This window comes from Ictidomys tridecemlineatus, chromosome 4 (assembly GCF_052094955.1).
Source record: "Ictidomys tridecemlineatus isolate mIctTri1 chromosome 4, mIctTri1.hap1, whole genome shotgun sequence".
NCBI lineage: Eukaryota > Metazoa > Chordata > Mammalia > Rodentia > Sciuridae > Ictidomys > Ictidomys tridecemlineatus.
The window spans coordinates 11,279,905-11,294,482 of NC_135480.1; the positions used below are offsets into that span (position 1 = coordinate 11,279,905).

General features: G+C 60.5%; 1 protein-coding gene across 11 annotated transcripts in view; it reads left to right on the top strand.

Moving 5' to 3' along the window:
- The window catches only part of Syt7 (synaptotagmin 7), a 59,629-nt gene that overhangs the window by 25,681 nt on the left and 19,370 nt on the right, over positions 1-14,578 (top strand). The window contains exons 3-7 of one of the 11 annotated variants that reach the window (XM_078045902.1): positions 1,264-1,343; positions 5,192-5,323; positions 6,197-6,421; positions 9,645-10,013; positions 14,153-14,275. In XM_078045902.1, the coding sequence (XP_077902028.1) occupies positions 1,264-1,343; positions 5,192-5,323; positions 6,197-6,421; positions 9,645-10,013; positions 14,153-14,275 (929 nt within the window). The remainder of the gene's footprint in view (positions 1-1,263; positions 1,344-5,191; positions 5,324-6,196; positions 6,422-9,644; positions 10,014-14,152; positions 14,276-14,578) is intronic. The other 10 variants (XM_078045903.1, XM_078045904.1, XM_078045905.1 and 7 more) reach the window with 10 other exon arrangements.

Here is a 14,578-nt window from a genome sequence, read left to right on the forward strand (position 1 = left end):
GAAGGGACTTGGCCAGAGTGGCACAAGGAACATTTGACATCACTGGGGTGATGGAGGGGTGCTGGAGGTAGAGTGAGGGCTCTCCCCGGCCCCTTGCCGGGAGCTCCCTGCCTGACCCTGGACAGGCGGCTCCCGTGGCTGGGCAGGGGCTGCCGCTGGCAGGAGCTCAGGGAAATGCCGCTCTGGTGACTCGCATTTTGCTTTCAGGAGAATGGAATGATTGACTGTGGTGGCTGTGGTGTTGGTGCACAGGGCAGAATGTCGAGGAAGCATGGGGTGCATGTGTGTCTGTCTGTCCCCACTGTCCCCACCTAGCCAGGCAGGGGCAGGCCAGTGCCAATGAGTAAATGGACCTGGTGGGGGAGACCGCTTCAGCCCCCACGCAGCCTCCACCTTCCACCGCCTGTATCAGCCCAGAGCCTGGTCCAGGCCCGGGGCCCCATGGGTGCGTATGAGGACGCTTGGTGGCAGCCAGGAATGTTAATGGGGCCGGGCTCTGCATGAGCTAAATTTAGAAACCCAAACCGAGAAGGTGACTGGCGCTCACCTTCCTGGCCGGCAGGCCCACTCGCCGCTGCAGAGTGGCCCTTCCTCTAGCTGGAGGGCCTGGGTGTCCACCCCCTTCCCTCCCCTGTCCCCTCCTCCTGCTGCTATGAGGGACTCTGGGGGATGTCCAGGGGCAGGCTGCCCCCCACACCTATGCCAAGGCTCCCTTCTTCAAACGGCCCTCACAGCCCCAGGACCCCAGGACCCCAGGGAGCCCCCAGGTAGTGATGGACATAGCCATGGGCAGGACTGGCACGTGACCCTCTCCCTGCCCCCACCGCTCACGTCACTGGCCACTGCCAACCTTGCCCTACAGGGTGCCGCCCCCACCATCTGGGGGTGGTGACGTGGACAGTGTGACGTGGCCAGGCGCCTGAGAGCCGTCTGTCCGTGGCAGAGGGAACTGTTTCTGGGAGCCAGGCCAAGGCCCAGGAGATGGGCAGACGGGAGGAGCCTGGTACCTGGGGGTCAGGCTGAGGTGCATATGGTGAGTGGCAGGCAGATCCTAGAGCCCACGGGGGCCCAGAAGCCACCAACCAGGGAGCAGGTACTGATGGGCTGGCACCCCCCAGTGGTGATACCCCCACACACGGGCTCTGGACCTTGCTGCCGAGGCTGGACTCTGGTCTCCTCCCTTAACCTTGGGGTTCCTGTTCTGGGGAGGCGGGGAGAGGCCAGCCCTGACCCCTAAGAGTGACCCTGGTGCTGTCTCCACAGGGCAAACGCTACAAGAACTCCCTGGAGACGGTGGGCACGCCAGACTCGGGGCGCGGGCGCAGCGAGAAGAAGGCCATCAAGTAGGTGCCAGGCTGCCAGCGTGGGGGGCACATAGGCGACCCAGGTGGGAGGAACCCCTTCCTCCTCCTCAGGCCTGGCCACACACACACAGTCCACAGTCCCCTCGCCCCCTGAGGCCCTGCTCAGTATCTGCTCTGCATATTCCCAGCATCTCTGGGCCCTCAGGGCCCTCCTTCTCTGCCTGTGCCCCCACTGGTCCCTCACAAGCCCTCAAAGCCCCGGTGCCTTTCTCTGGCTGTCCCCATCCCAGCACTGTCTCTCTCTGCCTCAAGCCTGGTTGCCGCTCCCTCCATCCAACCTTCATGTCACACACCTGTCCTGACCCCTGGCCGGTCCCTGGACCTCTAAGCTCCTCCCCGGGCCCTACTCCTGGGCTGGGAGCCTCCTCCTGTGGGGCTCAGGCTCTTGGCTCAGATTCTACCCGTGTTCCGAGGGCAAACCTGGGGGACCCAGCTGGTCCCAGTGCTGGACCTCTCTGGAAGCAGAACCGTGGGGAGAGTCGCCTCCCTCCCCTGTCCCCACCTCAAGTCCTGCTGCCTGTGACCTGCTCTGAGACCCATGTGGCAGACAGGTCTGGCTTTCCCCTGCAGACTGCCTTGGCCATCCCATTACTGAGGTCCCTGGAAGATCCCCGGAGAGGCGCCTGCTCACCTGGCGGGAGTGGGCAGGCCTCTGGGAGTGGAGGCTTCCCTGGAGCCGGTCCATACCGGCCCTTTCTTCCTGTGGAACCCAAGCCTTTCCCGGAAACTTAGGGGGCATGGTCGCCCTCTCTCAGCCTGTCTAAGACCAAACCTGCTGGCCGAGGGGCTCTGCCAGGAAGCCGAGCCCCCAGCCCCTTCCCTCCTTTACCTCCAGGCCTGCTGTCCTCCCCCCCACCAGCCTTCTCCCTGTTTTTCTTTCTCTTCTCTTCCCGCCCCTGTCCCTCTCTCCCCCTCCTTCCCACTTGGAGGGCCCCTCCCTGCCCCTCCCCTGTTTTCATCTCTTTCTCTGACCCTGGTTGGCCCCTTTACAGAAGCTGCGGGAGTGTGTCTGGGGTGGGGCTGCAGGAAGGGTGGGCCAGCTGAGGCTGGGTGGGTGGAAGCCTCAGGAGGAGGCTGTGGGGAGTCTTTGAAGCCGGGTTTGGTTGCTCTCCAGTCTTCAAAGCCGAGAGCTGGCAGGTCTCGGGGGCTGGTGCAGAGCTCAGGCCCCCAGCTTTCCGAAGGTGGGAGGGACAGTGTGGGGGAGCATAGGGCGGCACCTGTGCCACTCCAAGCTGGGCTATCTACAGCCACTGGCTGGGGCAGAGGGACTATCTGTGCCAGGTGATTAAACAGGGGTGCATGTAGCAGGGCCAGGAATCCTGGAAAGGGCCACGAGAGAGGACAGGCTTCCCAGCAAGGGAAGGCAGGCCAGCAGGGCCAGCAGGGCCAGCAGCCATCTCCGCCAGGCTGGGACCAGTGCCCGTGAGGGTTCTCTAAGACAAGGTGAGGCAGCAGCACCGTCCAGCCCGACTCTACCCTGAGCCCACCATCCACACAACCTAAGACCACCCTCACCCTGCTGGGTGAGGGGAAGGGAGTCACTGCCTATGTCTGTGTGACCCATATTCCCAGACCTGTGCCACTTATTTACTGCACAACTCCTGGCGGACTTAGGACCTCCCAAAGGGACTGTCTGTCAAGGATTCTGGGAAGCCTCGTTCTTGATCAGCGTTTCCTTCACCGTGTTCCTTGGAGCACTTGTGCCCCATAAATGATTAATGGTTGGCCACGAATCAGGGGTTCCACCTGCAATCAAGTTTGGGGAACACTGTGTGTGTACTCTGTCTCCCTTTTGGTGATACTGATAGTCATGGGCGGGTTAAAGGCTCTGCCTTGTCTGCATAAAGGAACCACACACACACACACACACACACACACACACACACACACACACTTCCTGAATTAAAGATCCTCTTTTCTAGTGCCACAGTGAGAACCTGAGGGACCCTGGAGCTCCATGGGACACAGGGCAGGAAACCAGCCTGGCAGTGGCACTGGGTGAATCTTTCTCTCTAGGACCTAGCGTTGGGTGGCTCTCAGTTTTGGAGATCTGAAAGGAGAAGGGGGAGGGAGGCCATCCTCCTGCTCCCGCTCTGTGACACCTGATGTAGGGAGGCCCCATCCACACCTTCGTGTGATGCCCCGTTGCCAAGGGGCCCCAAGGACAGCTCTGATGGGGATGGGGTCATTTGTCAAGGGAGCGGCTTCCCCTGGCGCCCATCCTGCCTCTCCTGCCCCCACCCCAGCCTCCTTGTCCCTGGAACTGGCTCGGGGCTGGGGCTTTGAACATTGTGCACACAGCCCCCACCACCATCATGAGACTTTTCCAAGGTGGACTTCGTACAGTCAGACATTCTGAGCCCACTAACTCTTCTGAGCCTAGTGGTGGCATCTCAGCTTCTGTCACCTTTTGGTCCTTTGTTCCCGAGTGAGAGGTGAAGAACCAAAGCCAAGGTCAAACTCTCAGTGGGGAAAGAAGCAGGTTCCCCCCCCCCAACGTTTGCCTGATCATCAGGGGGTGTGCCCCCACAGTGCCCTTCCCCCAACCACCCCTGACAGGACCTGCAGGGGCTCAGCCTCAGTGACCGTGCGCGCGCGCGCGCACACACACACACACACACATGCACACACACATGCACACACATGCACACGGCAGGCACCTGCCAGCTCCTTCAGAGCCTCCTCCCGAGCAGCATTCTTAGGGGCCAGAGGGGGCTCCCTTCCAGAACGGTCCTTTGGCCTGGGAGCCGCCTCTCCTTGCTCTGCCCCTTGGAACCCTAGGAGTCTGACAAAGTGGTGGAGACTCTTGTTCTTGGCCACCAGGGTCTTCAGGCCACCCGGACTTTGGCCACCTGCCCTCTTGAAAGTCCCCATACTTTGGATGTGTCTAGCATGCTGGCTCCTCCAGCGTGACAAGTCAGAGCAGGAGGGTCGGGGACCCCGAGGTGAGAGTCCCTTAGGAGCCCAGCAGCTTCACCTTAGAAAAGCACAGGGGCACAGAGAGGGCTGCGCTAGCTGGCCAGCCAGGTGCACGCCAGGGGCCTGAGGCTGAGACCCCGCATCAGCCCCAGGACAGGCTCCCTGTGCTGTGCTCAACGAGGTCAACGCCTTCCTTTCCCAGGGGCTAGCCCCAGCACCACATTTGCCCTGAGTGGAGGTGCTCTTCAGCTCGCAGAGACCCTGCCCCCAGTCTCACGGACACAGTGCATCCTGTTCTTGCCAGAGGAGGAGAGAGGGCACAGGGGCCAGGGGGCACCTCAGACCAGTGGCAGGATGGGCAGGATGGGCAGGAGTGGCTCCGTGGAGATTAGGGGGAGAGGAGAGCCACCAGCCTTCTCCTTTGACAGGCAGGGGGCCTGAGGCCAGGAGAGGTCACTGGCAGCAGGATCGGATCTACTTTCCAGCTCCTTCTAGCCAGAAACCATCGCCTCACCTTCTCCCCCTGCACCCACCCCACCCAGGCTTGTCCCCGACCCCCTCCCCCTCTGTGCCCTACTCTCATCGTCTCTCTCTCTCCCACCAGCTTCCCAGGCGCCAGGCTCCCGTCTGCCCATCCGCAGCTTGCCTCCTTTCTGCGTGGCCTCCCCTGGCCAGCCCTCCAGTGCGTGTGCGTGTGCATGTGTGGGCTTGCACATGTGTGCGCGTGAACAGGTGCCAGCTCAGGCTGTGGCGCCCGTCTGCCTTTCTTCCTCCCGCAGGAGCAGACCCTCGAAGCCCCGCCCTGTGGGTGCCCACCCCGGTCCCGTCCCTTCTGCCCCCGCAGGACTTGGAGTTCTTGTTTCTTCTTGTATCTCCCTGTTTTCTTCCCTCTCTCTCTGCCCCTCCAGCGATCTAGACAGAGACTTTTGGAATAACAATGAAAGCACAGTGCAGCAGAAATGGAGCTCCTACCCTCCCAAGGAGTTTATTCTAAACATTTCACCCTACGCCCCTTATGGCGACCCACGACTGTCCCTCAAGTGAGTGACTTTACCTGGTTTGATCATATGTACAAGTATCCGCGCACGCCCTCCTCTCCCCTGCCCTCTCCGGTGGCCCCCTTACTTCCCCCCTGCTCCTTGCCCCACCTCCCCACCCGTCCGCCCCATGGGCAGGCTGGCCATGGAGACGAGCAACCCCTCCTGCCCCTCGCCTGCCTGCCCCGTCCCACCCCTGCCCCAGGGCCAGCCACACAGGAGAGCCCCCTCCAGCCGCCTGGCCCCACTGCCCCACCCTCTGTGCAGTCAGGATGGGGTTGCCCGTTTGGTCCCTCCCTCTTGGTTGTGGCTCGCTTTTTCCTCCCTGCTGTGCGCTGCTGCCGTGGCTGCTGGTGGTCGGTGGTCGGTGGTCGGTGGTCCGTGGCGGTGGTGGCGGTGATGGTGGTGGTGGTGGTGATGACTTCTGACTAACATGGCTTTCTCTCTCTCCCTGCCTGGGGGCCTCCTGGCCTGGACAGCCCGCTCTTCCTCCGTCGTTAACCCTTCGTTGTCCTGTGGGATAGAGTTGGAGGTGGCTGCCCTCCCCTACCCCCGCCGCCCCTGCCCCAGGCGGTGGGGAGGGGCCCCCCTCCATTGTCGTGGTGCGTTGTTCTCCGACCCCAGCCCACCCGGTGCCCCTTTCTCCTCTGCAGGCTCCACTGTTAACCCATCTGCAGTGCTGATGTCTCTCTCTCTCTCTCTGTCTGTCTCTTGTCCGTCTGTCTCTCTCCTTCTCTCTTGCTGTCTCTTTCTTCCTTTTATCTGTCGTTGTCTCTCCTCCTCTTCCACCCCTCCACCCCCACGTGTGGCCTGTCCTCTCTCCCCCACCGTCACCCCCGGTGCCCCTCTGGCCGGGCTGCCTCGTGCATGCCTCAGTGGCACCCTCCTGTCGGGCGCCAAAGTGGCCGCCGTGGCGGGGCTGGCGGTGGAGCGGGAAGGCCGGCTGGGGGAGAAGCCGGCGCCGGTGCCACCACCCGGAGAGGACGCCTTGAGAAGCGGCGGGGCTGCCCCCAGCGAGCCGGGCAGCGGTGGCAAGGCGGGGAGAGGCCGCTGGCGGACGGTGCAGAGCCACCTGGCCGCAGGGAAGCTCAACTTGTCCAAGTGAGTGATGGCGCCCCAGGCCGCGGGAGCCGCGAGCGCAGGCCCACCCCTGCCAGGTGGACAGCGGGACCCCTGGCATGCCCGCTTCTGCCCCCAGAGGTGCCGTCCTCGGCCTCTGGCTCATTCCATTTCTTCACAAGATTCTCCCATCGTCCTTGCCATTGGGCACGACCAACTCCGCCATGCAGGGTCCCATTCCAGCCTCCCGTGGCTGCCCGCCAGTCTGTCCCTTTGCCAGCACCCAGTCATTCCATTCTCCCCAGCAGAGCAGCTTCATTTCAGTCCTCGGGCCACCCCATCCTCTTTGGCCGGCCACCTCATCTCAGCTGTCAGGTCACCCTCCACAGGCAGCAGGCCCGTGGTTGTCCCCAAGGGATCATCCCATCCTTGCAGAGCCAGCCCACCTTAGCCTGCCTCTGCCACCCATCAGCCCCTGGGCATTTCCTCCTTCAGCCAGCAGATGGCTCTAGACCTGACATTGAGCCACCCATCCTGGACCACCTGGGGACCCCATCAGCTTTCCCCAGTCTTGCTTGTCAACCATGACACCATCTGTTGCAGAATTTCACCCATGAGTGGCCGCCAGGCCGCCCCATTGGTTCATCTCATCTCAGCCATCCCCACTGGCTGTCCCAGTCTTGGTCAGTGAGCTGTCCCTCTGTCAGCTGCTGGGATTGGGTGTTCTTGGAGGTTGGATGGTTGAGCCCCAGCTAGCTTCTCTCCAGATGCCAGAGGATGATCTGCATGTCAGGCAGAAGAGCTGTCCCTTTTTAATAGCTGAGGTTGTCCGTCAGTCCCAGTCTTGGGTGATGGACATAGGGTTGGTCCCTGTTTTCCAAAGATGATATGCACCCCCCCCAGGGGCAGGATTTTCTCATCTTGGCTTTTAGAAACTTCCAGTTCCCCACAGTGGAGCCCTTCCTGTCCTAGGACCCTCAACTGTGGCCATTCTCATGCATGGGATGTGGCTCCACTTTCAGCTACTGGAACAGCCTCATTCCCCACTAGTGGATCAGCCACCCCCTTGGCATGCCAAGAGCCTTGACCCCTTCTTAGCTGTGGGCCTTCCTGTTGCTCAATATAGGGCCCACCTGGTTCTCTTTAGAAGTCCCACCAATGGGACCCCTGAGGGCCACCAGGCTGAGACCTCACTTGCTGGCTGGCTTAAATGAACCATGTCTCCTTCTGCCCTCACATCTAGCCTCAGGGAAGTCCCAGAGGAAGCCCCACACCCCTCCAGAGTCAGCTCCCATGCCCGCCTTCCCCAAGCTGCCCCCGCCAGTCTCCAGGCTGGCTAGGCCGCCATGCCATTTGCTGGCTCCAGGCCTGAAGGAACCAATTTTAGTTTCCTGTGACTGAGAGGTTGTAAATTGGACTAATTTTGGATGTGATAGGAAACCAAAATGAGGTCAGCAAGGAGGAGGGGGAGGAGGCCGCCAATGTGCTGTCCTCCCTTTGCCTCCGCCGGCCCCCAGGGAGCTGTGGGCCTACCTGGCCAGCCAGGCCTGAGCCTGCCCCTGTGAGAGCCCTGACTCCAGGCCTGAGGCAGGCAGGTTGCTGCCCCTCCAAGACTGCAGCTGAAACCATGTTTGCTTTCCTCTTTCTCTTTCATTCTCTCTTTACTATACTTTCTCTCTCTCTCTCTCTCTCTCTCTCTCTCTCTCTCTCTCTCTCTCTCTCTCTCTCAGCCCACAGGGGCAGCCTAACTGTTGTCTTTTGGTTCCCAGGGTAGGTTCAGGGGGTGAGCAAGGCTGAGGTCTGGCTGCAGTAGTGAACGTGGCTCCCAAAGGCCCTGGGACCTCCTCTCAGCTCCCCGTGGTCCTGGGCCAGGGCCTGCACACTTCCTCAGTGAAGGGCCAACTAGGAAATACTTAGGCTTTGCCAGGCCAGCTGTCTCTCACACTGCTTGGCCCTGCTACGGCAGCAGAAAGGCAGTTACCGACAGTCTGTAAACTCATGCCAGCAGCTGTGTTCCAATAAAACTTTATTTACAAAAGCAGGGTTGAGCCGGATGCAGCCCACAGGCCACGCGGTTACCAACCCCTGCCCTAGTCGTTGGATTGGAAGAGGGAGGGAAGGGAGGTGGAAGAGGAGGTTTGCACTCTGAAGTTCAGGGAGGAGAAGCAGCTGACCTGGAGCTGTTCGGCCCAGGCTCTGGCCCCAGTCTCTGGTGCTCTAGTGACATCCTGCCTCTGGCCCTGCCTCTGGGGTGTACTGAAATCTCTGGCCAGGGCACGGAGCAGGCAGGTTATGTCAAGGGGAACCACAGACTCCTGACGTCAGAGCGTGGCGTGAGAGTGTTTACAGATATTCCCCTGACCTCTGTGATGGAGGTGACTCAGGTTGTACCATTGTTTCAAACTCCCATCATACAGATGAAGAAACTGAGGCCCAGAGAGGAGACACCTTGCCCAGAATCTCTCGTGAGTAAGTGGCAGAGATGGCTTTGACCCCAGGTCTCTCTGACCCTGCACGACCTCTCACCTGCCAGGTCCTGTTTCCTGTCTTTACCTGTCCCGCTCCCCACTGTTCTTCAGAGAAGCGGTGGGCCTGTGACATGAGTACTCTCAGGAATAAGACAAGATGGTCGCCCGAGTCTCTGTCGGCACCGAGTCAAATGGCCAGGGAGTTCTGGGAGGAGGGCAAAGATACAGCCCAGCACCTGAGGCAGCCTTGACCTCAGAGCAGTGGCCTGCGGGCCCAAGACCTCCTCCTCCCTCCCCTCCATGGGCAGATTCTAAGGACCACTGGCTGATCCCCCTCACCAGGCATTTCTAGGCCAGCTCAGGTGCTGGCCTGGATTTCCTCGTGTCTCCGAAGGACAGTAGTACTCAGAACACAGAGACAGCCTTTCCTGGTGTCCCCCCTCAAGGGAGCGGCCTCAGGGCCCTTGGACCTGCCTTCACCACGCAGCCACCGCCCTCAGATTGGCAGAGAGGTCGGCCCAGACAGGAGGCATCAGGGCTGTAGCCTAGCGGGGCCGAGGGCAGGGTGGTGGGGCCGACCTGGGGGCCTCCGGGCGGGCACACGGGCTTTATAGCCTCATGGGTGAGGCAGTAGCGGCGACGGCGGCCAGGACGACTCAGATGGCGGCTTGGTGAGGTCCAGCCGAGCGAGCGCACCCTGCTCTGGGGCCTCAAGCCCTAGCCCTCGGCTCCTTTCTCCTCCACTGTGATCCCTTCACCTGCTTCTCCTTTCTCTCCTCTCCTCCACCCGCCCCAAGTTTCGAGGACTCCACCCTGTCCACGGCCACTACCCTTGAGTCTATCCCCAGCTCCACGGGAGAGCCGAAATGCCAGCGACCCCGCACCCTGATGCGGCAGCAGAGCCTGCAGCAGCCCCTGAGCCAGCACCAGCGGGCCCGGCAGCCCAGCCAGCCCACCACCAGCCAGAGCCTGGGCCAGCTGCAGGCCCACGCGGCCTCGGCACCGGGCTCCAACCCCCGGGCCTATGGCCGAGGCCAGGCTCGGCAGGCCACCTCGGCCGGCTCCAAGTACCGGGCGGCCGGGGGCCGCAGCCGCTCCAACCCGGGCAGCTGGGACCACGTGGTGGGGCAGATTCGAAACCGAGGCTTGGACATGAAATCCTTCCTGTAAGTCCTCCCCTTGAGCGGGCCAGCCCCCCATCTTCCCCTTCCAGCCTCCTTCCCCCCAAATCTCCTTGGGAGCAGCTGGTCACGTGTCATCCTTCGTCCTCCATATCCTTGGCAGTGTGCCAAGCAGTCTCAGTGGTCCCCTCGGCAGCCTCTGTGGCTGGTGCCGGAGCAGCCCTGTAACCTGAGCTACCTCTACTCTGAGGACCCCCGGACCCTCTTGGTGCTCAGAGGAAGGACCCACACCTCCAAAGTTAAATGGAGACATTAGACCCTGCTCCAGGAGTCCCTGAGGTCCATCTCCTCCCGGTCAGGCCCAGGCTGCTCTGGGCCTCCCAGCCAGCCTCGCCTCTGCCCTACTCCCCTCCTAACCCTCTCTGCCACTCCACCTCCAGGGTCCTGCCCTCCTCCACTCCAAGTGACCTCCTCTCTGTAACCTGACTCTGCCAGCCTCCTGCCCCACACTTCCTCCCTCCCTCTCACTTCCCCTGTCCCTGCCATCAGCCTGTCCCCTGTCTCTTTGACCTTCTGTAGCCACCTGTCCTCCAGCTCCTGCCATGGCTTCCCAGGACTCCTTCCTCCCCATAATGCCCCTGCCCCTGAGGACAAACCTGAGATGCTCCCAAAGCTTCCGAACTTGTAAACCACAGCCTTCTCTCAAGTGCACAGGCCCAGGAGGAACCCGCGGCCAGCATCCAACCTTAGTCACTACCCCGCCAGCTGTTAGTGCCCCCTGCTGCCTGCCTTAAGGGACGGGCCCCTGCCCAGAAGCCCCTTTCCCCAACAGCCTTCTGGGCACCTATACTCGCTCTCAGCCCAAGACCGTGTGGGCTGTGGTTCCCAGCATCACACCCTCCTCCAGCCTAACGTGGGCTTCCTTCCAGGCTCTGGGGACTGTTCCCATCACCCGGGTCTTCCCTGGGAACACTTTTCAGGAGCTGGAGACCAGCAGAGTAAGACTGGGAGAGGAGAAGGGGAGGAAGAAGGGTAAGCCCAAGACAGAGGCCCAGCTCACGACAAGATACAGGGAATTGGAAGGCATGCAGGCCCCTGTCTATCCAGCTGAGAGTCCAGCCTGAGCTTCCAGGGCAGTTGGGGGCAGTGCCCCCGGGAAAGGCCCTCCGACAGAAGAACCAGCTTTTCATGCCCATGCAAGAGACCTGTGGCCCCGGCCCAGCAGGGTGCTGCCTGGCTCTCTGACAAATCAGGGCAGCCTATCCGCTGACCCTTCAGATCCACGGGATCCCTGCACCACACAAGATGCCCGGCAAAGCCCCCTGTCTGGGATGGACGCTGTGGCCCTGGAGTAGATCTAGAAGAGTCAAGGAATTGGTTCTACCATGGCCTGGAGAGAACGGCAGGCCAGCTGGATCCCACACCTCTCTGCTCCTTGCTTTCTGTCCTCATGGCATCGGAATGTGTCCAGGATCTCCCCAGCTGCAGGAGGAGCCCTGGGTACCAAGTGCCTGCCACCTTCCTAGTCAACCAGGACCTGATGGGTGCCACTCACATGCTAGCATCCTGTGATGGGTGTCCCTCAACGTGCCAGCATCCTGTGCCTGCCCTTCTACCCACATGGGAGCTCTCACTCCCCCTACCTGCTGCTGCCCCCAAGTCACCGGCCTCTCAGCCCCTACCTCCTCTACTTGCCCCTCAGCAGTGGTCAGCAAATTCTGCCTGTAAAGGCCTGAGGATATTTTAGGCTTTGCAGGACTCACGTCATCTCCGTCACATGTTCCTTTTTCCTTTCTTCTTTTTTTAATCTTAGCCCTTTAAAACTATATAGACCACCTGGGTGCGGTGGCACACGCCGTGATCCCAGTGGCTCGGGAGGCTGAGGCAGGAGGATCGCAAATTCAAAGCCAGCCTCAGCAATTTAGCGTGGCCCTAAACAATTCAGTGAGAGCCTATCTCAAAATGAAAATATTAAAAAAAAAGAGCTGGAAATGTGGCTCCATGGTTAAGCACCCCTGGGTTCAATCCCTAGTACCAAAAAATAAATCAATTAATTAGATGTACAAAACATTCTTAGCCTATGGACTGTGCACAAACAGGCCACAGACCACCATTTGCTGACCCATGCCGTGCAGTTTAGGTGACCTGTTTTGGAGACTCTTCTTTTGCTCCCAATACCAAGGCCCCTTCAGAGGGTCAGGTTGGGAGGGGACTGTCCAGGCCCTGCAGGACCCATCCTTTGGTCAATGGGCAACCCCTCCAACATGGTCGGCATCTCCCCCTACTCTCTGGCTCCTGCCCCTTATCCTGCCCTGGCGGCCTGCAAAGCTGCAGAGAGTGACAAGTTGGGTGTTTATGCAGAGGCCACTCTGTTTTTAAGAAGAGCAAAAGGAGTCTCTGAAAAATGCATTAACCAGGGAAAAACATGTTGTTTTCCCTTGGTTTGCCTTCCCCCAGCTCCACCAGCTCCCGAGCAGCCAAATGGAATTTTACCAACTCTGAGAGAGTACCGGTGGGCAGGAACAAAGGGAACAAGGACTCATCCTGAGGGAAGCGGCAGCGTTGCTCCCCAAAAGTTATATGCAAGAACAAGTGTCAGCCTGCAGTGGCGGTGCCCAGGGCCAAGACACGAAGACAGAGCAGGACCCTGCAGCTACCCAGCTTCTTCCCGGTGCTCAGCCCCCAGGGGCATCTTCCTGTCTCCAGGACCCCTGTGCTCTCAGCCCTCATCTCGGAGGCCGTTTCTCACCTGTTTGAGTTCCTGTTTGATGGTCTCTCTGGGGAATAATCACAGCCAGCTCTTGCCTTCCTTCAGTGGTTGAAGTGGTAGATTCCTGACCCAGGACCCTCTCCCTTCCAGAACATTCCATCCATCTTGTCACCTTTCCCTGGGCCCTTCTGGTGATTGGCTTTCAGGCCCGCCCCATCTGAGAATGCCTCCTTGCTTTCATGAAAGACCTAACACCCTACGAGCTCCACAAAGCCGCCAGAAAATGCTCACGGACTCCGATGGTTTCCAGAGGCAGCAGCCACCCACGCTTCCTTTTCTTCCCAGGAAAATGCAGGTGACCCCAGCAAAGATCCCTGGCATTGCCCAGTGGTTCTCAGAGAAGGCACAATGACCTCTGACCCCAGACTACTGTCCACTCCAAGACACTTGGCCCTCTCCGTGCCTGCCCACCCATTCTGCCCTGGCCATGTGGCCCTCAAAGCACCATCACCCTCTGCAGGCGCAGGCTCCCTGCAGTCCTGCCAAGGCTTCTCCGCACCTTGCCAAGTTCCTGCACTCTCTCTCTCTCTCTGCCTTTGCTTTTCCGTGCCTTTTGGACTGCTTCTCCAGTGAGAGGCCCCTGAACAGGACCCGCAGTCTTTGGCAGGCCTTCCCCGGATCCCTAGAAAGGGGGACACAGGAGAGGGTCTGCTGTGCCCAAGTACACCACATGCCAGAAGGGACTTCCATTCTCCTCTGATGGGCTGTACATCCTTGGGCCCCTTCTGGCTTCAAGGACATCTGGTGGACCATGACCCAGAGAGGTCTGTGATGGGCTTCCATGATCACAGGGTGCAGTGCCCATTGGATTTCAAATTTCTAAGATAGAGCTGGGGCTATCGCTCAGCTGCATGCACAAGGCCCTGGGTTCATAAAACAAACAAACAAACAAACAAAAAAAACCCAAAGATGCTCCCCTCTGAGAACCTGAACCTGCGTGCACAATCCTAGAACAAGATGGTCACGGAGCCCCACCCCCTTCTCCCAGGGGCCAAGATGACCCAAGCAACTTCAGCTGGGGATTCATTAGCCTTTAAAAATCTGCCATGTCCCAGGACCTGAGCTCCACTCCTGCCCCCACCGCCCCCAGCTGTCTCTATGTGTTCCCCTGGAACTGACCCACCAGTGACAATCTCAGCCCTGTGTCATGTCACCCCCCCCCCCACAGTCTGCTCTTGGCCCAAGGCAAGGGGGTCCCAGGCTGAGGACAGCTCCCCTCTGTGCCCTCCCGCCTCCCTCCTCTGTCCCACCACTGTTGACAGTCCTGAAGTTGGCTTTTCTTTTCCTGCAGGGCCAGTTTCTTACGCTTTTTTCTTCTCTCTCTTTGTCTCTGTCTCTGTCTCTCCTTCCCCCCCTGCCCCTGCCTGTGGGGCCTGTTGGTCTCGCCCCGGCTGGTGGGCTGCCCACCGGGCAGGGAAGGCCGGATGGTGGTGCTATCCTTGGTCTTAGGGCTTTCGGAACAGGATGACTTTGCCAATATCCCTGACCTGCAAAACCCAGGAACCCAGCAGAACCAGAACGCTCAGGGGGACAAGAGGTACGAGCACGGGCGAGGCCCGCGGCGCCGCAGAGACGGAGGCACGGGAGGCCGACCGCCTTGACCGGCCCGGCTGCTGGACCAGGCGGTGGTGCCTTCAGCGGACGCTGGAGCAGGAGGACGAGCCCCCTCCCCCGCTGTTGCCCCCTCACAGCCACCTTGGAGGTGTCCCTGGGGCTATGAAGGGACCATTCTGGATCAAGCCTGCTCCCCAGCATGCTGGCCCCGGCGGGCAGCGGGAGCAAGCCCAGCCTTCTTGGCCCCATCTCCCTGCTTGGCCCCCCTCTGCTGCCCCCTCCATCT